At 43.4% G+C, this 27,036-nt stretch overlaps 1 protein-coding gene across 1 annotated transcript in view; it reads right to left on the bottom strand.

The window, feature by feature from the left end:
- The window catches only part of WWOX (WW domain containing oxidoreductase), a gene marked incomplete at its 5' end in the record, with an annotated part of 978,520 nt that overhangs the window by 678,412 nt on the left and 273,072 nt on the right, over positions 1-27,036 (bottom strand). The window contains 2 exons of the mRNA XM_082677668.1: positions 11,727-11,991; positions 17,401-17,586. Coding sequence (XP_082533794.1) covers positions 11,727-11,991; positions 17,401-17,586 — 451 coding nt within the window. The remainder of the gene's footprint in view (positions 1-11,726; positions 11,992-17,400; positions 17,587-27,036) is intronic.

The raw sequence follows: 27,036 nt of genomic DNA, 5'->3' as shown, positions 1-27,036 counted from the left end.
GGAGTTCAGACTTAAAGGGCATTTCTCAGGAGCAGCAGCTTGATATGTTTTGAGGCCGAATGAGAGAAAAGATCTTTGACAACAGCTTCCTATGTGTCCTTGGAAATCATTAAATTTCAGGAAAGTTCACATTAACTGGAAGGATACAAAGAAAACTAGACTGTGCCCCAGGGTTGAGCTGTGCCTTAATCCTCCAACAATCCTTTAAAGATGTGGGAACTATGTCCCCCTTTTACAGAGAAAAAGAGAACCCGAGGCCCAGAGAGGTAGTGTGACTTGCCCCTGATGACGAGGGTCACCAGGAGGAAGGGCTGGGATTCAGAGCCTGGTTTCTTCAACTTGGAAGCCCACGCATGGCCTTTCTGCTACAAGGCAAGGCACTCCTGTTTCACAAAACGGGTCAACATGCTCTTCTCAGCCCTACCCACCTCGTTCTGTTGGGAGTGGGCCGTGGGAACGGAATGAGTGGGCCGTGTCATGTGTTGATACATGAGAGGTGCTCAGAACAGGGCTCTCGGCACAGGTGAGTCCTACTCGGTGTGACCTGCTGCTGCTGTTGTTCTCAGCTGCCCTGGTCCTCGAGGCCTACGGAACATACGCTTATGCAGGGAAAACTCACAGTCAATCCCCCATCCTGCACAGAATACAGGTCAAATCTGCACATCACAGCCCAACATGGAGACATGCCAGGTAGACTTGGCGAAGATAAGCTAAATTTTTAATTTTGTTTTTGACTTTGGCTTTGGCTGGAAAAGACCTTCGCTCTGGGTTCAAATACAAAGTCGACAGAGACAAAGCGACGTTGGAAGATGTTATGCACCAGCTTGGGTTTAAGCGGAAAGCAAACTGCAGCAGAGAAAAGACCGTTCCAGGTTCAGGATAAAGAAATCTCGTGTGTTCCCCTACTTTTCATCCCCAAGAAATATGCCAGCTCATTTCTAATGTTTGTAACAGAGGGAATAAAAAGAGAGGAAATCTATATTATTTTCACGACTGGATATACTTCTTTGAAATAAGTTGCTTTTTTTTTTTTTTTTTTTTTTTTACTTCTAAACCTCTTCTTAATGCCTCCTTTATAGGAAATGCGCTCAGGGTTAATGCTGAGATTTCAGCCATTCTACCCATTACTTGGTCTTTGATGGTTCTAAAGAGTCAACAAAGAGACAAATGGCACATAGCACACACCCAAGGCAGCCAGGGAAGTCATGTTCTAAGAAGGAAAAACAGACTGACTGCATTCACCTGCCTAGGGATATTAAACCATCCCCCCAAATTCTAAAGTTCCCAGATTTTACAGGTTTTTTTTTTTTTTTTTTTTTTTCTTCTGAAGAGTGAGAATACTAAGAAAACATTAGGAAGGTCTCAGTAGTTGATATACAGTATTTTTTTTGGATCTCGCAAATAGACTTTTTATAACTTTTCTGTGAAAGGAGGGCCTCTCTGGCTCAGATTACTTGGACACTCGTACTGTTTATTCTTCCCTTTTTTGAGCAGTCAGAAGAGATTTCTCTCAGTACTTCAAATAAATAAGATATCCAGCTGAACAAACACCATGCACTCCTGTGGATTACTTTGGCTTCATAAAGAATATTTCACTTTCTTTTTTTCAAACATGTAAATGATTAAAGAGACCCCATCATATGAAACCTAAGGAAAAAATGTATCAAGTGATGCAGATTCTGTACATGGTAGGAGATGGAGAAGCAGAAAGCCCCTGCTGGGGAGAAGGGCACGATCTTTCACGGGGGAAATTAGAATATTACTAAATAAGACATTTCACATATTGTACATCTTAACAGGAGTGGCTTTGTAACGTGAAAACCAAACTGCAGTGTTCAAAATCAGTCTCTTTTTTCCCGAAAACAGCAGAATACTAGTTGTTTTTCTTTCTTTCTTAGATTCCTACTTAAAAACAGATCCCAAAACTACAACGACGACAAAAAATACAGAGTCTGGAATAAGAATAATATTCCACGTGGGATTTGAAATGATTGGTGAGCCTTATCTACCTTTATGGCTTAAAAAAAAAAAAAAGTCCAGGATCTCTGGACAATTTTTGAAACTCAAAATTCGGCAATAGGTGTTTCTTTAGAGAGAAAATTTGGGCCACTCATGAACATGGCCCCCTCTCAAACAGCATGAAAACAAATACTTGACTTGAGGAAACACAATCCATACGTTTCTTTATTCTCTTCATGAGACAAAAATGCATAAACAGCCGTGTATTTTTTTTAAACGGTTGCATCTGGTACCTCTCAGCCCAGAAAGAGGAAAGACAAGAATGCAGAAAGGATGAAACAGGAGAACAACAAGGCAAAGACACAGGCATCAATAACGAATGCTATGGCTTAAGGCCAAGAACCAGCAAGACCTATGAGTAAATCTGCCACCAGACAGCTTACCGAAAGGCGCACACACACACACACACACGCACACAAAAGACTAAATAAAACTGAATTTGAAAAGTGTGCTAGGCAGCCTCTAAGCCGCTATGCTCGCATGTTTCCTAGTACTGACACCACTGTGAGATCCTCTCCCTGTGAATGTGGATCACACCCACTGATTTCCTTCTACCAAACAGAATGGACTAAAGTTATGAGATATCCCTTCTGGGGTTTGGTTATACAGGGCTGTGACTCCAAAGAACCGAGAGAGAGGCCCACGGCTAAAAGGCAGAGAGGAAACAAAGTCCTCAGTATTCTAGGCCATAAAGGACTGAACCCTGCCAACAGGCCCACAAGCTTGGAAGTGGGCCCTTCCCCAGCTGAGCCTTGAAACGGCAACAGCTGGGCTGACACCTTGACTGCAACTCACAGGTTGACCCTAAAGCAAAGAGGCCGGGTTCCAGACCCACAGAAACTGGGAGATAAGCAGAAAGGGTGTCACAAAAGGGCACAGGCCGAAATAGCTGCTTATGAGGAACAACACTCCGATGTGTTGGATCAGCGTCTGCCCTGATTCGACCCTCTACTGCTTCGCTCTCCTCCCGACTCTGGCGACGCTGGATAGGTCTGCGTTTCACAAACCGTATCCCCGCATGCTCCATGCTCACAAGTCAACTGCGATGCAGTAAGAGCTGCTGAAAGTTTGGAACCTGGGATCTGAGAGAGGCACAGGAGAATTCTGCAGCTGAAACAGTCTTTGGAATCTTCTAGCCTGGTCATTCCCAAGGGTAAGCCCAACATTTTCAATACTGAGAACAATGGCCAAAGGAGCAATGAAATGGTTTTCCCTGAAGTCGAATGTACTCAACTGAAAGGGCTGCTTTCTGTCCCACCATCATGTCCTGCCTACAGTTTCTGGCATTTCAATGTCTATTCTTTTACAAAATTATGGTGACAGTCTATGGTGGTGGGTTTGTCTTTCACCCAGAGTTTTCAGAGTAAAGCATACTCTGAAAACCCAGAGTTTTCAGAGTAAAGCATATGAGCCTGCACTAGTCTCTTTTTTGAAAAATTTCCTTTCAAATTACACTGTAAAACCCAAAACCCATGGGACAACTAATCTTGGTTAAAGGACTCATTTTACAGATAGGAACATGGAGGCCCAGAAAGGGGATATGACTTGCTCAGAGACACACGATTGCTTGATTACAGCAAACTCTAAAACTACATTCAGAAAGACAAGATACAAAGACGTAAACCCAGGAGCGTGGAGCCTGGCACTTAGTAGGTCCTCAGGGAAGATGAGAAGACATCTTGTATTCGTTCATCTCAGTGTAGTAAGAAGGGGAGGGTGTGGATTTCCGCTTCTGAACAATGCGGAACCCCGGATTCGAGTTCTCCTATTGCCGCTGGAAAAACACTACCTTCCGCCTCACGAGGAAAAATCAACATGTCCGGTGAGTTATAAGAAAATCAATGTTCACAGAAGAAACGTCTCAGAAACATCATCGCAGGGCAACACCAACTCCTGGCATGTGTTTAACCGTGCTGGCCTCCGATATCGAAACTGTGCGGCAGCCAAAAATCACTGGAAAGAAGTATGAAATTGGAGAAAAGGAAACTGGAGGGGGAGGATCAAAGAAGGCTCCACCAACTTAAAAGTAATAAAAAGAGCTAGGAAGAGAGTTAAAAAGAGGCAATGCATTACCCGAGAGCCAGCGGGGACGCAGAAGAAAAGGAAACGCGGAAGATAAAACTAGGGGAATTTCAAATCTTGGTTAAATGTTCATTAAAAAATTTGTCACACGTATTAAGGCCAGAGAGTCATTTCTTTCCCCCTCTCAGGCACTCATTCGGGAACAAAGGCCCAACCAGACTTAAAACACAGAAAGGCAAGGCAGAGAAAAATACAGCCATGAAGAGCCCTGGCCTCACAAAGCCAAGCATACCTTCCTCCTCCTCTTTGTTTCCAACAAGAAAGGGGGACTCCTTCCTCAAAGCTAAGGGGTACTTACACAGGCCGCCAGGAGGGCTTACGTTATGCACTGTGGGTCCAGGCCTGGTCACCATTCCGTATGTTGTCCAGCTCTCCCTCGGGGTTGTATATGGTTTTTTCATGCCTAATATTCACAGGGAAAATTAGATCTTCTGTGACAGACACGGGGCTGTCATTAGTGGAATGGGTATTTCCAAGCAACGGGAAGTAACACAGCCCTTTCCTTGTTTGAAAAAACGATGATGATAAAAACATGTCTACTGCACATCTAGCCTACTCTGAATGCTATACACTCATGATCTTCCACTCTCGACGCACGTCAACGAGAGCAACGCCAGTGAGTGTTTACTGAACACCTAGCACATGGATGCTACACATTCATGGTCCCGTTCAATTCTCAACACGAGCCCATACACACGGATGCTAGCCAGGGCTTGAAATGTGCCCGAGAGTTAGTGTGGGACGGAGCTGGGGTTGGATCTGAGAGCTGCCCGGCTCTGAAGTGTTTCTTTCCCACGCCTTGCTGTTCTCCTTCCGCATCTTCTCACCATACTCACACCACTGGGTGGATCCCTCGTGTCTCCCCTGACCAGGGGTTCAGGGGCAGGGGGCTGGGTTCTGACCCCACGGACCAGCTGTGTGACTCTGGGGGCAGGGGATCCCCCTAGCCTCATCCGTTTCTGTACCTACACATTCTGAACTGCAATCCCCTGCCCACCTCAGAGAGACTCATGAAAAAGAATGGATTCAAGATTGTCCTTCATTAAGCACCTAACTGTCTTTCGTTTATTTATTTACAAGTATTTACTGAGCACGTACCTTATGGACCAGGGATACAGCAGTGTGAAGGCAAAAACAGCACTTTCAAGACGGACACTAAACACAAAACTACGGGAGTTGTTTCTCTAAATTGCATTTCTGTTAAACGTTACGAAGGACAAATTCTGGGGTCCTTCATTCATTCCCTGGCACATATAGATGGAGCGTTATGACACGTCAGACAGTATCACACGATAAGCACTGACTCTTATGAGAGCACAGAATGGAGGGTCCTGACCAAGGCTTCATCTAAGGAGGCTTCCTTGAAGTGTGATGTTTGCGTTGAGTTTTGAAGGATGAGCAGAAAGTAACTAAGCAGGGAGGGAAAGGTGCGTTCTAGACTGAAGGGCAGTGCACTTCAGCAACCTGGAGAAGGAAGGAGAATGGCGCCAGAAGTGGCTTGAGGTAAAGCTGGGTGAGTGGAAGGGGACCAGATAAGGCCAGGTGCCTCCCATTTAATTCGTACTTGCTTTCACAATGACCCTATAACACAGACAGCATTCCCATTAGACAGATGAGCAAGCTTTATGTACACCTGTTCAATAGGGCCTGCTCAAAAGCCATTATCCTACCCTTTTTCCTTGCCATCAGATCTTGCCTCCCACCCCGGAAACACAAAATGCCAAAATGCACTCTTCCAGCCTCCCTTGTACCCAGGAACTGGACGGGTGGCTCAATCCTGGCCAGTGGGAGCTGAGAAGTCTACGAGGGAGGACAGTTTTGAGACAGAATGTTCTCCTCCTTGATAAGGGAGGAAGGCATGCAAAGAGGGGCCTCATCCCTCCCACCCTTACTTCAGAGTTTATCACACAGGATGCAACGGTTGGTGTTGCTGCAGTCATCTTATAATCATGAGGAAAAAGCCAAGACAATCACAGCGGAGCTGCCTAAATATTAGCTCAAGAAGCCCCTGGCTGCCTAGGGACTTCTGGATATATGAGAAAAACAAACCTCTGATACGCCAACCACTTTTAACTGGGTGCTGAGTCACAGTCCAAAACATCTAAACTGATGATAGAAAATGAGCCTGAGAGAGGGTGAATCGTTTCAAAATTATACAACTAAAAAAAAGAGGGGAAACCTGAATTTTGAACACATGCCTAATGATTCTAAATCCTATGCTCTTTTTCATTCGACCATATCCCTTAGACTTAAAATTGGGCAAACACTGCAAACCTTAAAGCTCCGGACAGGATTGAGAGATGATGAATAAAACCAATGCTAATGATAATCCTGGAAAGTAACAAGAATGTTTGAGGCTGCGGGGATGTAGCTTCGGCGAGGGAAAGAAGCCACCGTGGAGGCGGGGGGCGGGGTTTGCAGAAAAGCCCACGTGTGGCCCAACCACAGAGAGGTCCTAGGAGTCTGGTTTTCTAACATATCTGGCCTGGCAAGGGCGAGGCAGCCAGAGAATTCAACCCTCACTCAGGAGTCTCAAAATATTTAGATCAGTGAAGAATATGCTGAAATTTCCACTTTGAAAATTCTATTTCCTCCTCCCAACGCAGAAAAAGGCCCCCGCTTTTCTACTCCAATGTAACAATAAAGATTCAGACAGGGAGTTTTGTCCTTGATAGTATCCAGAGTGTAGTCAGCTGCAGGTATTTCATGGGGAGGGGTGGGGGGGAGTATTTTTCTAAAATACTAATTTAAAGAACAAATCAACATCTATTATCTCCTTCATTATGTTTTAAATTGTACAACTATAAATCACCCTGCAGCGGGTTATTCAAGGGCAGAATTACCAGGCTTGGCTTTCCCGAAGGTTAGAAGAACGACACCGTGTGCTTTTTCTAGCTATAATTTATAACTTTGCAACAGAACCAGCATCGCAGGCCCATCCATTAGCAGGGTAGCTGCGCATCTGTTAAAACTCAGCACAATGACTGGCTTTGCGCGGCCCCAGGAAACGTAACCCAATCGTTTCAGAAGTTCGACAAACTTGAGCCGTTGTTATTTTTTTTTTTAATGTAAAACGATTTGAAAACGCGGTTCCCTAAAACATCTGCTAAGCTCTTGCTACCCTAACACATGATACTCTTTCTACCGTTACCTGCCATCGCAAACATCTGGTTGCACAAAACACGCTAAGAGGCATGTGAGGGGGCTCAGCTTCAAATTTACATACTGATAGCAAAAGGCTGGCATGGACCTAGGAACTTGAGCTAAGACGTTGTTTACCAGCACTTCAAGCGTATGTGGGGGAGAAAACGGGGAGAGGGTTCATTTCAGGAAGGTGCTTTCAAACATTTTAAAAAGGAGACACAACCACAGGACTGAATCTATGTGGCAGCGGCGGTGGTATATTTGACAAAGAAAATGAACTTGGACAAGTAGCTGGCAGAGGGTCTGCCAGCTGATATTTCATTTTCTTGAACAAGTTGGCTAAGTTCCCTATGCGTTTTAACTGCAAAATAAGGGGAGTGATTCTAACGTCAAACTGCTGTAAGCAATAAATGAAGACATATATGCTGATACGTAAAGCACCACAATGCCTGGCCTTACCTGCCAAGCTGCATGTTACTTGGGGGTATGGCAACCATAGCAAATAGACAGACCCACTTTTAAAAATCTCACAGATCACCAGATAATACAATATGCCTGATTTTGTGAAATAAGCCCCAGAGGGTAATACGTATGTATGAATATGTTACATACACTAACATACAATATACATTAGTGCATCAATATGCAAAATGTAATTTTAGAGTATTTAAATAAAAAGCAAGCTAGAGAGATGGGAAAATAAGCAAATGACACACGTAAGATGGATGTCACTTCATAACTAGAAAGCTTCCAGCAAAGTTTAGTTTTTCCTTGAAGATGTTGCACAAGCAGCTAAGGAACCCTGCATCATTTTTAAAACAATACTTAAGACAATCCTATTCCCATTTTTATCTATTACTTTAATTTTATTATAAATTGGAGGGAAGAGGGAAAAACGCTTTTCCCTCCGAAACCCCCATATGGCTGTCCTGACCTCTGTACCACAAGAGGAAGAAGTGTCAGAGACACGGCTCCACCAGTAGGGGTCACTGTGCTGAGAATTAATCCCTAAGAGTTTCTCATTAGTGATTATCATACTGCAGGCGGGCAAAATGGAAAAATTAATTAATTTCAAAGTGATAATGCATTTACAGCAACAATTAGAAATGTATAACTGTAAAAGGGCAACATTTAAAAGACAGATTACATTTAATAAAGTTGCACAAGAATATCCAATTGTAAAATTACTGATCTGCCACAATATTCCTTAAAGAGGCACTTAAAATAGCCTGACTCCACGAAGGGTGACCTAATTACGGTAACTAAAATCACCGCAGTCACAGCAAGTCACAGCAAATAAAAAAGGGACGTTTATATTAGAATACTGCTGTTTAATACCTCAGGGAGCCGGCTACAGTGGAGAAGGCAGGCAGGGCTCCCGGGCACAAGGCTGGCTGTGTTTCTAGTTTCCTTGACCTTGCGCGATGGAATGCACACTCCAGCAGCCCTCAGGTCAAAAGGAAAATGCTTTGTCTGAAGTGCAAGGCAGAAAGGGCAAAGATGAAGCCCAAACAGAACACTAGCCATTGGGAGACGGGAACCCTGAATCTATGCTCAGGTTCTCCATGAGCATTTAGGATCCAACTCCTACCCGGGGTGGGAATGGGGATGCAACCACATGGCTTAGGTCCAAAAACATGTTTGCATTAAAATGGCAGAAGTGCGCCCTTCATCCACAAAACAATGTCTTGTCGCGATGGAAGCAATGCCAAGCCCTGTATGGAAGGACAGAACATGAGGCTGGATCTGTAGTTCAGTCTGTCCTACCAGTGAAACAGTACATCCCAGGTCTATACTGGTACAGAGTTCTGTCCCACATACAGAGTTCTACATTTTCGTCAAAGAGAAGTGACTGGCCGTGAGTTTGACAAGTCCAGGGCTCCCGTTCCATCTCTTTACGAACCTCAGTCGTACGGAACTCTGGGGTCTAAGAAACCCCACCAAATACCTAAATGTATAAAGATATGACAGACCGTGAATCCATTACTGTCAATCCTCATGCCAACCTTTATCGCCATTTTGGTTACGAGGGAACAAGCTCAGAAGGGTCAAGTGTCTTGCCCAAGCTCTCCCAACTCCAAGGGTAAGAGCTGGGGCTTGACCATCAGGATCCTAAGCAAGAGAGTCAGTAGGTCCACTGTCCCAGGCAGCAGCCTTCTCACACTTGCCACCACCAGGAAGTCATGTCAAATCCCTTTTCTAACACAGGCTAAGGGTTTACGTCCCCTGCCCTTTTATGGAACATTCCACCACTGCCAATACAACTTAACCAAATCTGGGGGGTCTTTTGGTGACGTCTCCACTTTTCTCCAAACCTTCTCAAGGGTTATCTGCTCATTTTCCCAAACCTCCCTCTCACCCAGGGCCACAGCCAGCAGGTCTTCTTTTATATGTTGCCCACGACTGCTCCCAGCGGGCACTTTCCCGCTGCGAGCACTGGGGACCAGGCTGGGGGGTGGCCGAAGCCTCTGTACACCGGCTGGTGAAGGAGGAGGAAGGAGCCACTTAGGCTGGGCATCGGGCACCACTGAGACCAGATCCCGGTGTGGTGCACATTCAGTGGGGAGCTTCTCCTAACTTCCTGTGCTGCCCAGCTGTATGGTGACACTCCTGTCTCAGTTTCCAACTCCACGCTCTTGTCTTCCCGTTGGCTTGAGTCCCGACTATAGTTACCAGCCAAACAGCAATATTCTGTGATCCCAACGCAGTTGCCTGCCTGACATAATTTGCTGGCGCTTTCAGAAATCCTCGTTACGTCCAAGGAGCAGACAATCCAGCCTGACTCGGCTAAACACGTTTATGTGCTGTGTTCATGTTAACTATTAGACAATGATCCCCTCCCCAAGAAACAACCATTCACTCCACCTTTTACTTTCCCAGAACTAGTCTTCTTCTTCCTTCCCACCTGCCCTTGTGCAGGGTTTTTAAGCCCTGTGGTCCCATCGCAGAGTAAGAGTGGCTATCATTTTCCATCAACAAGCCCTCATCCACTGGAGACCACACCCAATGGGGACATGGTTTCACCACCCGCCATCACAGTCCTTGTAGTCACAGCCCCGCGATGATTGGGCTGTTGGTCTTGAAGGTACAGGGCCAGCAGAAAATGAGAAAGGATGCTGTCCACTCCTCACCCCCTGCATAAACTTGAACAACTCATCCATGGTACTGTCAATGGCACTGACACCAGTCCAGGCCCATATTCTCCCTTATCATCTCTACTGAAGGACCTAACTTAAGACAACGAGCGGAAATCATGGTCAAAGATGTCCTCGTGGAGAACCTACTCTCACGCAATCATGGACAGCCTGCCGATGGGGAAGCTTCAGAATCCTGGGACACACACGCTTTCTCATTTTCCACCGGCCTTGGCCTTGGAGAACTGCTCTCCAGAGACTCTCCCACTTCTTCTTTTCTTTAAGTAGTCACCTCTTGGATTAAGTCTATTTGCTTTGCATAACAACCATCTGGTTGATGAAGATTAAAAAAGCACGCACTTACTTTCTCCTAGGCAGGTCAAAAGATTTTCCTTGCAGTTTTAAAAGCCATCCACAAACATGAAGCTCAATGAGGGTGGGTGGGAAGGGCTGCAGGAGAAGGCAGCAGACTGTATTCAGAGGCTATGGGATCATTTGCCCAGAACATCAGAGGTCAATGACTTGACTTCTGTTACTCCTAAAAGCCAAGGTGTTTCTGAGGATTACATGGTAGGTTTGCTTAACTGGAACACTGGTGTCCACTAAATAGGAAAACATTTTTTAAAGGCCTGTGTTTTAGAAAAGTACCATAAACCAAATATGTTGTATAAAACTGTGCATTCTTCATTCTAATGACTTCCTCCTCAAACTTCTTTCAGGGAAGAAGTTTCCAGATACAGTTGTTACAGGACCATCAAAAACAGAAAGAACTTCACACTTACCTTTGCGAACATGTCCAAATCTAACCACAGTCGTGTGATTCACCCAAAAGGACTTACCTTTGGAGAAGAATAAAGTGCACCTGTAGCCCAACAAAAGGATTCTCCAGGAAAGGTTTACACCCATTAAAAGAAGAATTTAGAACAACAGATACAGATTCTCAATGGAAACAAAGGAATCACATCTGCTAATAATTCAAAAGGCATGAATCCATGTCATTCACCTACTAACACAAAACACAGTTTTGAAGGACTGTGCTTACTGAACCAAAAAAAAATCACATCGAAAGCAAACAGATCATCTCCATGAAGATGTTCAGCCACATATTAACACAATACTGAAAGAGCGCATCTTCTCTCTGGCCCTCCAAGACACCTCTAGAGAAACAGGTGCAACCTAAAGCCCACTGAAATGTGTCCAAGAGCCTTAAAGCCTGATGCTGTGATGATCAAAACCAGACTCATCCTCACAAGAGGTGAGAGGCGCAGAAAGCACGTGTGCCTGGGTTTCTCTAGGACCCTTTCCGTAAAGGCGCACTGGAGGTGTCTGCGGCGGCAGTTCACTTACCATGGACTTGGTGAAGGGTCTGGCCAAGGTGAAGAGCAGCGTGTACACCCACCAGCCTCGATGCAGGGAGGAGTACATCATGTTCCCGGGGTGCACCGCGTTCGACGTGACCCCACGCGGGGACAGGCGGCGGTGGAGTTCACTGGAGAAGAGGATGTTACAGAGTTTGGACCGGTTGTAAGCCAGCATGGCCCAGTAGTCATTTTTCGATGGAGAAAGGCGGCTGAAGTCTAGTTTTCCAGAGGAATCATTAATATCTGTAAATCTTAAACAAACAAACAAACAAAAAGATATGAAACGGCCAGTCTCTGACTTCTTATATAGTGTTGTGTTTTTATTAGAAATCTGAGAAAAACTATGCAGAGATGATTGAAAACTCAATTGGGCAAACATCGAAACAAAGTCTCCTTAAAAATAGACAATGGGGATTTCACAATATAAACCATCGGGGTCCAAAGGCACACTTAATAAAGGCCCAAACTCATAAATGCAGCGGTCTTCACATGCTGAAGTCCCACTCCACCACCCCTGCCTCTAACATATATTTTTCAAAACCTTCAACAGGAAGTTCAAGGATAATTAAATTAAATGGAAAAACATCTTAAATAAAGGGCTGCTGCTTTTGGAAGCAGAAAGATATCGCATTCCTAACCTTTGACAGGGCTTCCCTGGGTTATTTTAGCCAATGCTTGCGTCCTGTATTATTTTCATTTGAGCATCCAAGTAAATATAGATGAGCCTTGCTGCCTCCAAGACTCTTTTGTAGATTAAAAATTAATGATTATAAACGGGTTATAACCTTGGTGAGGTGCCACCAATAGTCTTCAACGTTTAAAAGATAAACGTAAACAAAGCCAAAAGAAGTTCTGGCAGAGTCGACCGTTTTTAAGTATATCCATGCCATGGACACACACAAATCAAAGCAAGTAGTTGATGTTTTATAATTGGGTCTGACGGAGTCGTTAAACACCAGCTGTTTGTTTCTTTCCTTTCTTTCTTTCTTTTTTTTTAAAAAATAACAACAAAGTAGTGACTTCCCTAAAAAGCAAAAAAAAAAAAAAAAGATCATAACAGAAGGGATTTTCTAGATGACAGTCTCATCTTCATTAAGGACCCCTTGGAGTCTGCTTCATTAACTCTGGGCATTTGCCCCGAGTAATAAGGGAGCACAACAAGGGCACTGGAGACAACCACTGTGGAAAAGGAAAGCAAAAGGTAAAACGAAAATGATGGAATAATCTGGTTGTTGCTTAAAGGAGCAGTTCAGATGGAGCTATGACCAAGAAGAGAATCCCAGGGGCAGACGGAATTCATGTCTTAATGGAAATTAAATACCCCTTCTCCAGGACTCAGTCAGTGACATCCCATTTCCGGTGTTAAATCACCTTGCCGAGCCGAAGTCATCAACAAAGATCATGGCCAGAGACGCTGGCGTGGATGAGGCAGTGAGACTCCGAAAGGAATCACCGCTGCCCATTTCCAAGTCCCCAGACCACAGGAAGAGCCCAGACTTCCGAGCTTAATCCTCTGAGGCAGTGAAACTTAGCGGGAAATTTGAAAATTTATGGGAGCCTTTTTCTGGTTGTCATAACGACTGCCGGCGGGGGCCGCGGACAGGAGATGTCCTGCCACGCACTCGGAGCCTTGCTCAAGGAAGATGGCCCCACTGGACATTCAGGCACATGAAAGCCTGTGTGTAATTATCTGAGCCTAGAGCCGAGCTGTGCTTTACACAGATGCACAGTAGTAACAGCCGCTGAATTTCCAGGAGCAGCATGCCACAACCATGTAAATGAGGAATGAGCGCGCTTTGGAATTTTATGGGATTGGGTGGGGAGGTGAGGCTTGACCCGAGGCTGGTGGCATTTGAGGCTGCAATGGCGCACACCTGGGCTCTCTGACAACTTACCTTCCCTGAAGTCCCGCCCAAGCACTGACATGTTGGAACACATGCTCTTTTGCTTCACATTCACTTTTTTCCTTACATTACAGGTAAGCTAGCGCACTGAATTATAACATGTATGCAGGGAAGTTATATTATTCATATTTCTTAATTTTATTTCAAAAGAGTAATAAGGTGTTACGGAAGAGTTGTCACCAAAAAAAATAAGGACTGTTGAGTTGAGGATGCAATGATCTAAGGTATGGCCCAGAAGTTCTACCTGCTCTGAGTAGAAAAGAGCATCCAGGATTTAGACAACATCTAACAGGTACGGGACGAAGGCAGCATCCTTCACTCACTCTTCGTTCCGCTTTCATCGGCTTTCTTGGCATCCTTTGTTTAGCCCAATCCAGCTCAGGTGTCACTTCTTCCAGGAAGCTCTCCCTAACTAACTCTTCCACTGCTTGCTGTCACAGTGATTTCTAGGGTGGCAGCGAGGGACAGACTGAAAGCAGCCACGCAGGGTAGATGGAAATTAAGTATCCACTTTCCGGGACCTGGTCCACGCTATTCCTGTTGTTCAAGGACCTGCCACCCTGCAACGTTAGCAACAAAGCAAATCAGGCCACCTCTGTACCTTGTGCCTCTGTCCTTCCATACAGACTGCAAGTCATTTGTTCATTTGCTTCCAACCCTAGACTGTGAGTTCTCGGGAGGTGAGCTCCTTGAATGTTGCCTATGACACACAGTAGGGCCTAAATACGGGATTAGAGAACTGAAGTTCGATCGCGGGTTTGGAATTCCAAACTAAGAGCCAAGTTTCCTTTATTACAAAAAGCTTTGTTTTGAGCTTTGCTCAAAAGGAAAATTTTCCCATTCTGTTCAGAGGCTTTATGTCCTTCATGAACACCTGCATGCAGCACTTTCTAATGTTTAGAAGGATTTCCCTGCTTTGGCTTTTAGGGACAATGCAGAAGTATCTCATGCCCTGGGGAACACTGGGTAGACTCAACCGCTAAGAGAAGGTATTCATTCCTAGTCCCCAACCTAGAAACAAGGCGAAACAACAACAAAATCCACCATGATGAGAAATGAGATGGAACCAGGTTGAAAGCAGGTTTCGAGATGGAGAAACAGCTACTAAACAGGAGGCCCGCCCTCTGCAAACAGCCCTCCCCCATAAGTGGACCCCTGAGTTCCTGACCTGCTGAGCTCCTGAGCGGCACACTCATTTTTAAGGCCTGATTAGCTGGTATTGACAGTCCTCCAGGGAGGAGAGAGGGTGGGCGAGCTTTCCGATTCCTCTGAGCCGGGGCCCGCTTCCTGAAAAATGACCGCGTTCACCTCTCACAGCTCAAGAGGCAGCAAAACAAATCTACAAAAGCTGCCTACCCTGTTTTCAAGTTGAAAAATTGACAAAGCTAAACAATAACGTCTTAATAGAGTTATCCTCCTACCAGGACACTCGAATGTTAGCATTTGCTCTCTGGACGTTAACATCTGCTGTTTGAGAGGACCTCTATCTTGTATTTCTCTATATACTGCTCCTTTATTTTTTTCTTTTAAACTGAGGATTTTTAAATAACCCAACTAAAATAATTAGGCTGGATTCTATGTAGACAAAAGCTAGTATGTTCAAAGAATAGGACTGAATTTGCATCAGAGGCTGCGTGTGTGTGTGTGTGTATGTGTGTGTGTGCCAACTTGGCACTCAACACAGCTGCAGCCATTTACAGCCCTTCAGCCAGCACTGCCATTTACAGCCCTTCAGCCAGCACTCCACTCTTTTCATTCCATTTTAATTGTTATCTGAAAAATTTTTTCACAGCAAGGAAGTTCTCATTTTCATATGATGGATTTCAATTCACTTGCTCCGGTTCCAGATAAGTAACTAAAATACAGGGAAGACTCGGGGAGGCTAATAAATATTTTGCCTTGGGGCAGTCTGCTATAATATTTTCTGCAAACATCGGACTTCATTTTTCCCCTAACAGGGGGTCCTGACTCCAACGAAGAGATTCCGCCAAGGTTTATGGAGGTAATTAGATATCAACCCTTCCGTTTTACGACATGGTTTAGGGCTCTGGGTCCTTGAGCAGCAAGTGAGTGCTCTCCCAGGACTGCCCGCCCAGTATTCACACGGGCTCTGGGGTGCAACACAAGTGTAATAAACAAACCAGCTTGGGAGAATTAACATTTTGTACAAACACCCTTTAATGCGGGCAAGAGGTCATCGGGAAGTAGAAAACCAGTGCCCGTCGCCAGACAGGAGCGGGCCTGATAACACACACTTCAGGAAGACCTGGTCTGGAAACTACAATGGATCGAATTCAAGAGACCAGGGCCCTGCCTTCCGATCCATCTTTTAAATGAAATCAAGATTCAGATCTCCAAGGTAAGTGCGAATTACACTGCAGTTAAGGAGAGAACAAAGACGTCCCATGAAATACTTATTTGAGATCCAGATTTACAAAGGGAAGGAAGCAGCTGACAATTCCACAGAATCTCCCATTAAATACCAGCTCATTTAAACGTATCCCGTGGTGCCCTCCACATCTGGCAAACGACTGGGGCTGGCAGATTTATTTCCGGAGCTCTCTCCCCATCGCCCCCGCAGTAGCCTCCCTCACGCCTGAACAAGGCCACTCCACTTTCAGGAACCCGGTGTGATTTGCAAAGATAAGGATGTCCCGATTTTGTTACCACCTAATTACGAGATGTTTCATGTCTTTTAACGCAGGGGAGGATTATTACCGGCATTTTCCTTTCATTTCGGCCGTCATAAATTTCAAATGGTAAAAGTAAATCTATCTGCAGTGTGTCATTTCAACCATAAGCCCCTGTGTTTGGGAGTGATAAAGGGTTCAGACTAACCCTTGGCTGGTCTCTCTCTTCCAAGTCCCAGGGGTTACATTTTATGGAAGCATGATTTAAAAAAATAAGCTTCATTCTGGGTCACTAAAACATTTCAGGACTTAAGACGAAGAAGAGGGAGAAAAAAAACAGGCCCTTGCACATTATTTTTCTCCAGCTACTTTGGTAGGAGTGAAAGCTCCCAACCACACCAGGAAAATCTCCCTAACATGTATTAAATCTAGCCTCACCCGGCAAGTCCTTTATCTTCTCAGGGTACTTCTCTTTAGACAAAGTTGTTTATCCAGCTCTAGAAACAAAACATGCTGAAAATACGAGGAAATTTTCAACTGTCGTCTTCGTCGATTGAATATTCTCCTAATGGTAACAGAAAAGCAGCGCCATCTGATGTTTTAATTGAAATTTTGACCAAAAGAGTCGTGGCCAGATTTATAATATGTTCTAACTACAGTACTTCCCTTTCTACAATTACACAGCTAGTGTCTGCATTGAATTCCCTAATTTCTCATTATAAAACAACTGGATTTCATCTTGCAGTTTTTAATTGCATTGTTTCTCCTGCTAGAATAACTGCACATTCTTCTTCGTGAGATGGTGAAGTTGGTGAATGACAAATCAATACAGGTCAGGAATTCAGATTTAATCAATTATTATTCCATCTCAAAGCAAAATCAATGAGGGACCTGAAGTATAGTTATAAAAACTATCTACCTTGCTGTCGACACTACCCCCAAATAATCACCCACCATCACGGGCACACACACAAAAAAAGACCTCGATAAATTCAGTAAGCCAGGTTGAGTACACACTTTCTGGAGCAGGACTAATGAAAATTATTTGCAAAAAGAGAGGCTGGGGGGACCATCAGCTGGTGTGAGGAAGCTGGTCACGTGAACAGAACATCCAATTCTAACCCACCTATGGGACTCCGAGGAAACCACGACGACCCGGGCAGGGGCTGAGCGGCACAAGACGTCCTGGAGGAGCTGGACAAGGTAGAAGTGGCCCAGATGGTTCACCTGGAAGGTGGTCTCCAGGCCATCTTTCGTGAGGCTCCAGGGGAGAGCGAACACGGCTGCATTGCACACAAGCACGTGAAGTGACCTGAAAGAAAACATCCCACGTTGTACAGACAGAAACGCTCTAAAACCAAGGAGGATCCATGCTCCCCCCGGAATAACCAATTCTTCACTATCTTCAGGACTACAGACAGCTGGAAATGGGATGCCCTAGAAGGTCGCATCTGAGACCATTCTGCTCAGGAAGGGCTTGGATTCTAAGTGAGCAATTGTGCTGAGTTGCTGGGGACGAGGGGGTTCCTGGGATGTGGGACTTTCAGTGCCAAAACCGGGACCATACTGGGCAAACTGGGATGAGTTGGTCACCCAGGTTGGAACACAGGTTCTACCGCCTAGTTGAATCTGTGCTTCCTTAGCTCATTCAGTTCTCAGCTTCGTTATCTATAAAATCGAAACAGCCCTTAAAGTAAGACATAAGGAATAAAGGAGAAAGTGTGCTGTGAAAAAGCCAACACCAGAACCAGCACTTACTAGGTATTAAGTAAAACATATCAAGGTGGAAATGCTCTGTCTAAAGAGATAGGCACAAACTGTTTGGATACATTCCTTTTAGAAGTCAAGTTAAATCTACATTTTAGAAGTAAGCTTGGGGAGAGTTAAGTGGAGGTCTGTTATATTTTCTCTTTGTTAGCACATATTTAATTTCATAATAAAAAATTTAAAAATAAAAGCCTTTCACGTGAATCAAAATCCTAAATCCTAATCAAGAAATTGTATTTGGAAGAAATCATCCTAAGGTACTAACGAGAACTGTATAAAGAAATATATTCAAGGCTATCCACAGTGTTTGTAATTGCAACATAACAGCAACACATTAGAAGTAAATTAAATGTACAACTGGGGAATCATTAAATGAATTGGAATATATGCATATGATAGAATACTATGCAGCCATTAAAATAACAAATCTATTGACTCTGTAAAGCATTCATGTTTAAAAACAATATATAATATTGTATGATCACACACACACACACACATACACACACAATGCTAATGAAACATAGACAAAAATGTTAACAGTCATTGTCTCTAGGGGTGGATGGAACCCAAAGTGTCTTAAATTGTTTTCTTTCTGAGTTTATTCGTATTTATTTTTTCCATAATTAACATGTGCTGTCTTTATAATAAGAAAAAAATGCCATAAATAAATGCTTTGTAGGAAGAAAAAAAAGCGTTTCGGGGATTTAGTTAACACATGAAACGAGAGAAAAAGACACAGGGTACAGTTTTACAGGACCACTGCTTTAAGAGATAAAAGTTCAGTGTTTTGTCCCAGATTCAAGCAAATCACCAAATCCTCTGAGTTTCTGATTCTTGCTTGTAAAATAAGGGGCTGGAAACCGATGGTGTTCAGATTCCACACCAATGGCATGGAATATGTGATATAGGAAATGAAATATTTCCTATCTTTCATTTTAAAAAACTTAGTGTTCTTTTCATAGAGACTTCTCATAGACCTATTACTATTGCAACAATCTGATTTTGTTCCATCCTTCTGGAAAACTGTAGGTGAAGAATCTTGAGTTTTTAGAAAACAAATACTGGTGTGCAATAAAGAAAAGCCTATCTAAAAACTAAAATAATCTGTTATCTAAATAAAGTTTAAAAAAAGGCAAAAATTTGCAATCCTATAAAGAATCCATATTTTCACTATGTAACCAGTGTTTACAAATCAACAAGAAAAACATATTCTGAGTCTAACAGAAATACTGACAATGATATTTTTTAAATTCATAAAACTTGATTATAAAATAACCAGCACAAGAGGTAATGTGTTCAACTCCACCAGTAGCAAAAGTTAAAATGAGATATTTTCTGCCTATTAAATTAGCAAGTTATTTATATTATCACATGTTTATTACCTTGTATAAAGCTGGTAAGACTATATATTCCTACCCCATGGATAGTAAGTTGAAAACATTTATCATGAGAATTAGAAATATCCACATTCTTTCACCTGGTAATCCTGTTTCCAAGTAGTGGGTTACACAGGGGGCGGTGCAAAGGGCAGCAGCTCATACCTCTAGGGAGGAATAGTTTATCACTGATAATGTTCAGAACTGCCACTGCATGATGATTGGTTTTTTTTTAATAAATTGGTTTTTTAATAAATTCATTTATTTATTTATTTTTGGCTGCATTGGGTCATCACTGCTGCACGCTGGCTCTCTCCAGTTGCGGCAAGTGGGGACCACCCCTCACTGCGATGCACAGGCCTCTCATTGCGGGGGCTTCTCCTGCCGCGGGGCACGGGCCCTAGGTGCGCAGGCCTCAGTAGCTGTGGCACGCGGGCTCAGTAGCTGTGGCTCGCAGCCTCCAGAGCACAGGCTCAGCACTTGTGGCACACGGGCCCAGCTGCTCCACGGCATATGGGATCCTCCCAGAGCAGGGCTTGAACCCGTGCCTCCTGCATTGGCAGGCGGATTTTCAACCACTGTGCCAGCAGGGAAGTCCTTATTATTGGTTTTGAATTTTCTACAAACAATGCTCCCCCATTTTGCCCGTGCCTGGGGCAGACTATCCCTACAGCCACCTGCTACCCCCTTGATATGCCACTGCTTCTGTGGGGGATTAAATGGTGAACCCAAAAAATAGGTCCACTAGGAACCTGTGAATGGGACCTTATTTGTTAAAAGCGTCTTTACAAATGTAATTAAGTTCAGGACCTTGAGAGGAGATCACGCTGGATTAAGGTAGAACTAAATCCAATTGACAAGTGTCCTTACAAAAGAAGAGAAGGGCAGAAGATACACAGAGAAGGCACTGTGAAGGCAGAGGCAGAGGCAGAGCCTGGAGAGGTGCATCTACAAACTAAGGGCTGTCAAAGAGTGCCCGCCTGCACCAGAAGCTAGTGAAGGGCGCCGAATGGACCCCTCCTCAGAAGGCACCAACCCTGCAGACGCCTTGATTTCAGACTTCTGGCTTCCAGAACTGTGACAGGCTGAATTTCTGTTGTTGTAAGCCACCAAATATGTGGTAATTTGTTACAGCAGCCCTAGCAAATTGATAGTTTCCAAGATTCATTCCCACAGAGATCCTCAAAATTTACATAAAAGCTTATGCATAAGAATGAGTAATAATGATATATAAATGAGGTAGAATTATAAAATTGTATATGAACTAGAAGCAACTTAAAATCCAACAGAAGATAAGATAAATCAGCAAGGATTAAGTCAGAGGTTCCCCAATTTCTCAAATCAATTGAAAAAGGAGGAAATTAAGTGTTACGTGTGCAATTCATATCCCTTCCCAGCCACCACCCCCGCCCCCATGAAAAAGACTTTTATACGTACAGTCAGCAAGACAGGAAATACAGAAAAATGTTAGCTCTGGATGTGCAGGATATCACTAGGTTGCTTAGTTCTTTTTTTTTTTTTTTTTACTGTTTTTGTTATTTTCCAAATTTTCTATGTAAGCATGGATTTCTTAAAAAATTACTCAGATGTAATTCACAAAGCATACAATTTACGCTTTTGAAAGTGTGCACTTCGCTGGTTTTTAATATGTTCACAATTATACAAGCATCATCACATTTTAATTTTAAAACATTTTCATATCCCCCAAAACAAGCCCTGTATCCATTAATAGTCACTAACCACTCCCATCCGCCAGACACCATTAATCCGCTTTCTATTTTCTAGATCTGCCTATTCTGGATATGTCATATAAATGGAATCACACAACATGTGGTCTTCTCGTGAACAACTTTTCTCACTATACTTAATGTTTCCAAGGTTCATCCATGTTGCAGCACGTATCAGTACTTTGTTGCTTTCTGTGGCCAAAAGCTATTCCACTGCATGGATACGTCACATTTCATTTAACCATTTGCCAGCTGATGGACATTTCGTCTTTTTCCCACTTTTCGGCTATTAGAAATATTGCTGCTATGAATAGTCACTTACAAGTTATTATGGAGACATATGTTTTGATTTCTCTTGAGTATACAAGGAGAAGTGGAATTGCTGGGTCATATGGTTAATTCTATGCTTAACGTTTTGAGGGACTGCCAGACGGTTTTCCAAAGTGTGGCTGTACCATTTTACATTTCTACCAGCAATGTATTATGATCCCAATTTCTCCACATTCTTGCCAGTATTTGTCATTAAATCTGTCTTGGGTTGTTTGTTTGTCTGTTTAATTGTATCCACCTTAGTGAGTATGAAGTGGCGCCTCATTGTGATTTTGATGTGCATTTCCCTAATGACTAATGATGTTGAGCATTAGTATTTATTGGCAATTTATGTATTTATTGGCAATTTGTATCTTTTCTTTGGAGAAACATCTACTGTCTGTTCAGATGCTGAGCCAATTTTTAAGTGAGGTAATTATCTTTTTATTATTGAATTATAAAAGTTCTTTATATATTTTGGATACAAGTCTGTTGTCAGATATACAATTTGCACCATCTCCCTCATTCTATAGATTGTCTTTTCACTTTCCTGATGGTAACATTTGCAACACAAAAGTGTTAAATTGTGATGAACTATAATTTATATATATATATTTTTTTCCTTTGTCACTTGTGCTTGTATCTAAGAAAGCACTATCTAACCCAACATCGCAAAGATATATTCCTATCTTGCTTCTAAGTGGTTTATAGTTTTAGCTCTTACATTTAGGTCTAGGATCTATCTTGAGCTAATTCCTATGTATGGCGAACACAAGACATCTAAGTTCATTCTTTGGCATGTGGACATCCAATTGTTTTAGCATCATTTGTTGAAAAGACTGTTCTTTCCCCCAGTGAACTGTCTTGGCATTCTTGCTGAAAATCAACTGACCACCTGTAAGAGTTTATTTTTGGACTGTCGATTCTATTCTATTATCTACATGACTATGCTTATGCTATGACCACACAGTCTTCATTACTGAAGCTTTATAGTCAATTTTGAAATCGGGAAATGGGAGCCCTCAACTTTGTTCTCTTTGCGTCTATTGACATGATCCTTTTTTCCACTGATATGGTATATTACACTGATTAACATTCTAATGTTAAGCCAACCTTGAATTCTTTATATAAATTTCACTTAGCCACGGTATAAATTTCAATCCTTTTTATATATTGTTGCATTTGGTTTGCTAGAATAGTTTACAAGATATTTGCATCTATCTTCATAAGTGATACTGGTCTGAAGACTTCTTTTCTTGTGACGTCTTTATCTGGTTTTGGAATCACGGTAAGACTAGCCTCAGAGAGTGAGTGGAGAAGTATCCCCTCTTCTATTTTTTGGAAGAGTTTGCAAAGGATTGATACTAATTCTTCTTTAAATGCTTGGTAGAAAGCATGAATTAATCTTTTAACTAGAAAAAAAGAAACCACTGTTTCTTCTAAAAAAGTATTTGTGCAAATCTCATTATCACTGGGCAATGGAAGTCTCATAGGGAAACTGTCTCATTCTTTCTGTTGTCTGATCTATTTCCAAATCATCACCTATCTAAAACCTAAAACGGTGACGTAGTTGGGGTCAGCTGAATATATGACTTACATATGGGCACCTTCCAGGTTGCATCTCAAATATTTGGTCCACCTTTTCAGAGTTGTTGATACTTCTTTTTTTTTGAGTGTTAAATATGAGTTAAGCACTTATTAAGAGCTCTGTGTACATAAGAACTCTAGGTGACATGTTTTTTATCTCCATTTTATGTTCAGGAGAAAAAGCAATTAGAAGCAAACTTCCTATGGTCAGAGTAAGTATCAGCAACAGGTAAACTAGGGACTTCCTTCGTGGTCCAGTGGTAAAGAATCCGCCTTCCCATGCAGAGGACACGGGTTCGATCCCTGGCTGGGGAACTAAGATCCCACATGCCACAGAGCAACTAAGCCCGCACGTCTCAACTAGAGATCCCACGTGCCACCAACTACAGAGCCCACGCGCCACAACTAGAGAGAGAACACCCGCACACCACAACTAAAGAGAAGCCCATGGGCCACAATGAAGAACCCACGCATGCCACAACAGAAAAAGATCCCGCGCGCCGCAGGGAAGATCCTTCATGCCACAACGAAGACCCGATGCAGCCAAAAATATAATAAATAAATACATAAATATTTTTAAAAAAGAAACAGTGAAACTCCTTATCAAAAAAAGAAACAGGCGGAATAAATAAAGAAGAGAATAAATGAATAAGAACGACATATAACAAAATAAAATAAAAAGGTCCTCTGACTTCAAGGACACTACACAGTACCTTCTTTGTTAGATACGCTCCCTAGAATATGGCTAGAGTCAAGTGCTGAGAGAAACTCTAGCTCAGCCATGTTCTGATACTTACGTGTAAACTGAGGACAGCCGCATGCACCCTACCCAAAGTCGTGACGGGCAAAGCCCCAGTATCTTGCTGGGTACCTGCCAGGCCTCAGTGGTTATTACTCCCTTTGTCTCTAGACCCTTCCTTTTTATCCACAAGAGAAGATAAGATTCTTCAAAGTTGATTGTTTTCAGTGTTTCCCGACTTCTGAGACAGGCTGGGCATGTGGAATGCTGGCTCCATCTCTCTCAACAGCAGCTACCTTGACCCTTGCCTGCACACTGTCTCAAGGAACCGCAAACAGCATCCAACAAAGAAACTTGCTATACCTAACACCTCAGCCTGGAGGCATGAACCCACAGAGAACCTGGGAAGCCCTTTCCTCTTTCACCAAATTTTAATACGCTTCATTAATGTTAATTGCACAACACCAGAGGCAAAATACGTACCACGTACCTAAAGCTTGTCCCCTCTATTAATTAAAAACAGGCTTATGGAATGTGAAAGTATAAAGTGCTAAACTTTTTTTTTTAATTGTAAAGACACTTAATTGGCTTGTACAAAAGGAAAAGAATTCCTTTTACCTCACTTTAATGAGGTTATTATTCAAATGGCATATTTTGTTCAGTTTTGACTAAAAGCCACTGCAATTCAAAAGGCTCTGAGATGATGAATATTTACAGAATATCAAAAGGAAAGTTCAAACTATAAAGACAGAATGGAAACAAAAATAGTATCGTTCCAATTCCAAAGCTGGTGCTATTAGTCAGCATTTTCAGGGACTGATTTTTCTTCTTCTTCTTCGATGGATTCTGGTCTGTAAAGGGGTAAGTGGGGACCCGACAGGTTGACCTTCTGTGGGTACAGAACTGGAGATTCCAATAGAGGGGGGCGTGCTTGTTCTCTGTGGTTCTGATACACCCATGGAGAAAGCCTCTATGCTTCTCTGTTGAGAGGACCCTGGGCATTCTCCGAGCCTGCTGGGGATGACGTTTGGAAAGGAGTGATCCCATCCTCCAGGGCTAACACATTCCTTGGACCAGAGGACAACTGTTCAGTGGTAAGGAGGGTGGAGTTCCAAAGATTCACCACTGGGTATGGCTGCCTGTCATCAACGGGAGTGACAATGGACCAAGGCTGCACCATGTGCTTGCAGGATCTTCGTTCCTCGGCCAGGGATTGAACCTGGGCCACAGCAGTGAAAGCTCAGAGGCCTAACTACTGGACCACCAGGGAATTCCCTAAACCAAGCTTTCTAGACACTGTAGCCATAAATGATACTTCCTACTGGAAACAGCAATGAACGGCGATAATAAATAGAAAGGGGGCTGAGCCCAAAGGCTGCCACTAACTGGCTTTAGATAGTTGATCTCCAAGTTTTCTTCTCGCTCCCCTCCTTTTTGTTTTAGGTATAAGTGACATAACACATTAAGTTGCGGGTGAGCATCCTTCAAGCGTGCCATCCATTGACTACCCCCCCTCTCTTTCTGCCGTCTTCAATCTCTCCATCTCCACTGCTGCCTTTTGGGCTCATGAGATTGTTCAGACCAACAATTAAGAGAAAATCAGGAAAGAAAGTGGATAAAAGAAAGTGGAAGAAAGGAAGACAGGAGAGAGAGGGCTGGAAAGACAAAGAAATGCCTGCTTGACACTGGGGCTCTTTCAAGTTGCACTGAGCCTTTCTCTTCCCATTTATAGACCATAGTTTTGAAGTATTTGTCTCCATTCATAATCTCCTTCCTGGCCCCAAACTCTCTTCTTATCACCAAGCTGACTGAGTTCTGCCCCATCACCATCCAGAAGCTCTCAAAGCTGCCTGGGGAGCAGCGGCTTCTCAGTCTCTGCATCCAAGGACCTCCCTTCTGCTGAAAGTGGGCTTCTCTGTGGCAATGGACCCGGCTCGTCCCTGGTTGCTGGCCCTCTTCCCTGTCTCAGCTTCTGAGATACAATCCATTCTTGGTCCTCCTCCTAACGCCACCACTGCCTCAGCTTCCGTGTGCTGCACCCCTTCTTCTGCCCAGATTTCCATTTGCAACCACCTCTGATTCCGTCTAAAATCTCTTCCCTGTAGCAATTTCATCCAGCCAGGGACTCCAAGCAACACCTCTATGAAGCTGAACTTCACACCCATAGCACCAGCCCCTACGTCCCTCCCAAGTTCCAGAATTTCATCCCTACCCACCCCCAATCTCAACTCTTCATCTTCTCTCCTCAAGTTTTCCCCCTTTCCTGACATCCTTATTTCTGCAGTGGGTGATACTCTCTAGCCAGTCACCTGATAATGAACACTTAGGAAACATCTGCTATCCTGTCTTCTCCTATAGTCAACGCCAGTATGGCTGGTCAACGCCCGTAACTCTAGACCCTTCAAGGACTATTAGTATATTGTCCAGTCCCCTGTATTTCCAATGAGGCAAGCGGTGTGGTGTTCTGTCTGGATCTCATTTAGGGGCCCCAGTGTATTCATTCCCAACTGCCAAGAGCACCGACTTCTCCAGAAAATCATCCCTGAGCGATGGGGGCCATCATACCTGGAAAGTCATGCCCCGCACCCAGATGCTCTCCTAACAAGGAGGACTGACTCTGGGATAATTCCTTCTCTAGAGCTCCCTACACGGGTCAGGCTGAAGCTAGTCTCCAATTGAATATAACCTGTTGCCCTCATTCTTCTTCTGAGAGCACTCCCCCAGTAAATTATCTGAGCAAACATCCCTGTCCCAGACCTGATCTCCAGGGAACTCAAGCTAAGCTCACCACTGTTACTCCATGCTTTTGGTTCTGTTGCCTTTAGCTCTGGACACTGCAACAGCCCGCACCTGGCCTTGCTACCTTTGCCTTCTCTCTTACTTGACCCATCATGAATACTGGGACCAAATTAAACACATTCTAAGAGTCTAACGGAAAAACTGATGAAGACATTTCAAAAATTTATAAAACTAGATTACCAGTGACCAGTTCAAGATGTAAAGTGTTAAATTCCACTAGTAGCAAAAATCAAAATGAGGTATTTTCTACCTTCCAAATTAGCAGGTTTTTTAATACTATTATTATATTTTCATTACGTTGTATAAAGCTGGTGGGAACATACATGCCTGCAACCGGATACGCTTTCTGTTCAGCCAGTGCATTTGTGGCAATTTATTACGAGAGCAGTAGAAAACACAGGGAGGGAATAAATGTTTGCTGTTTGAAGTCACTAAGTTTTGGGGGTAATTTAACA

Source organism: Grampus griseus (assembly GCF_964374135.1).
Source record: "Grampus griseus genome assembly, chromosome: 19".
NCBI lineage: Eukaryota > Metazoa > Chordata > Mammalia > Artiodactyla > Delphinidae > Grampus > Grampus griseus.
The sequence above is the reverse complement of the archived record's forward strand: the minus strand, read 5'-3'. Positions and strand labels throughout refer to the sequence as shown.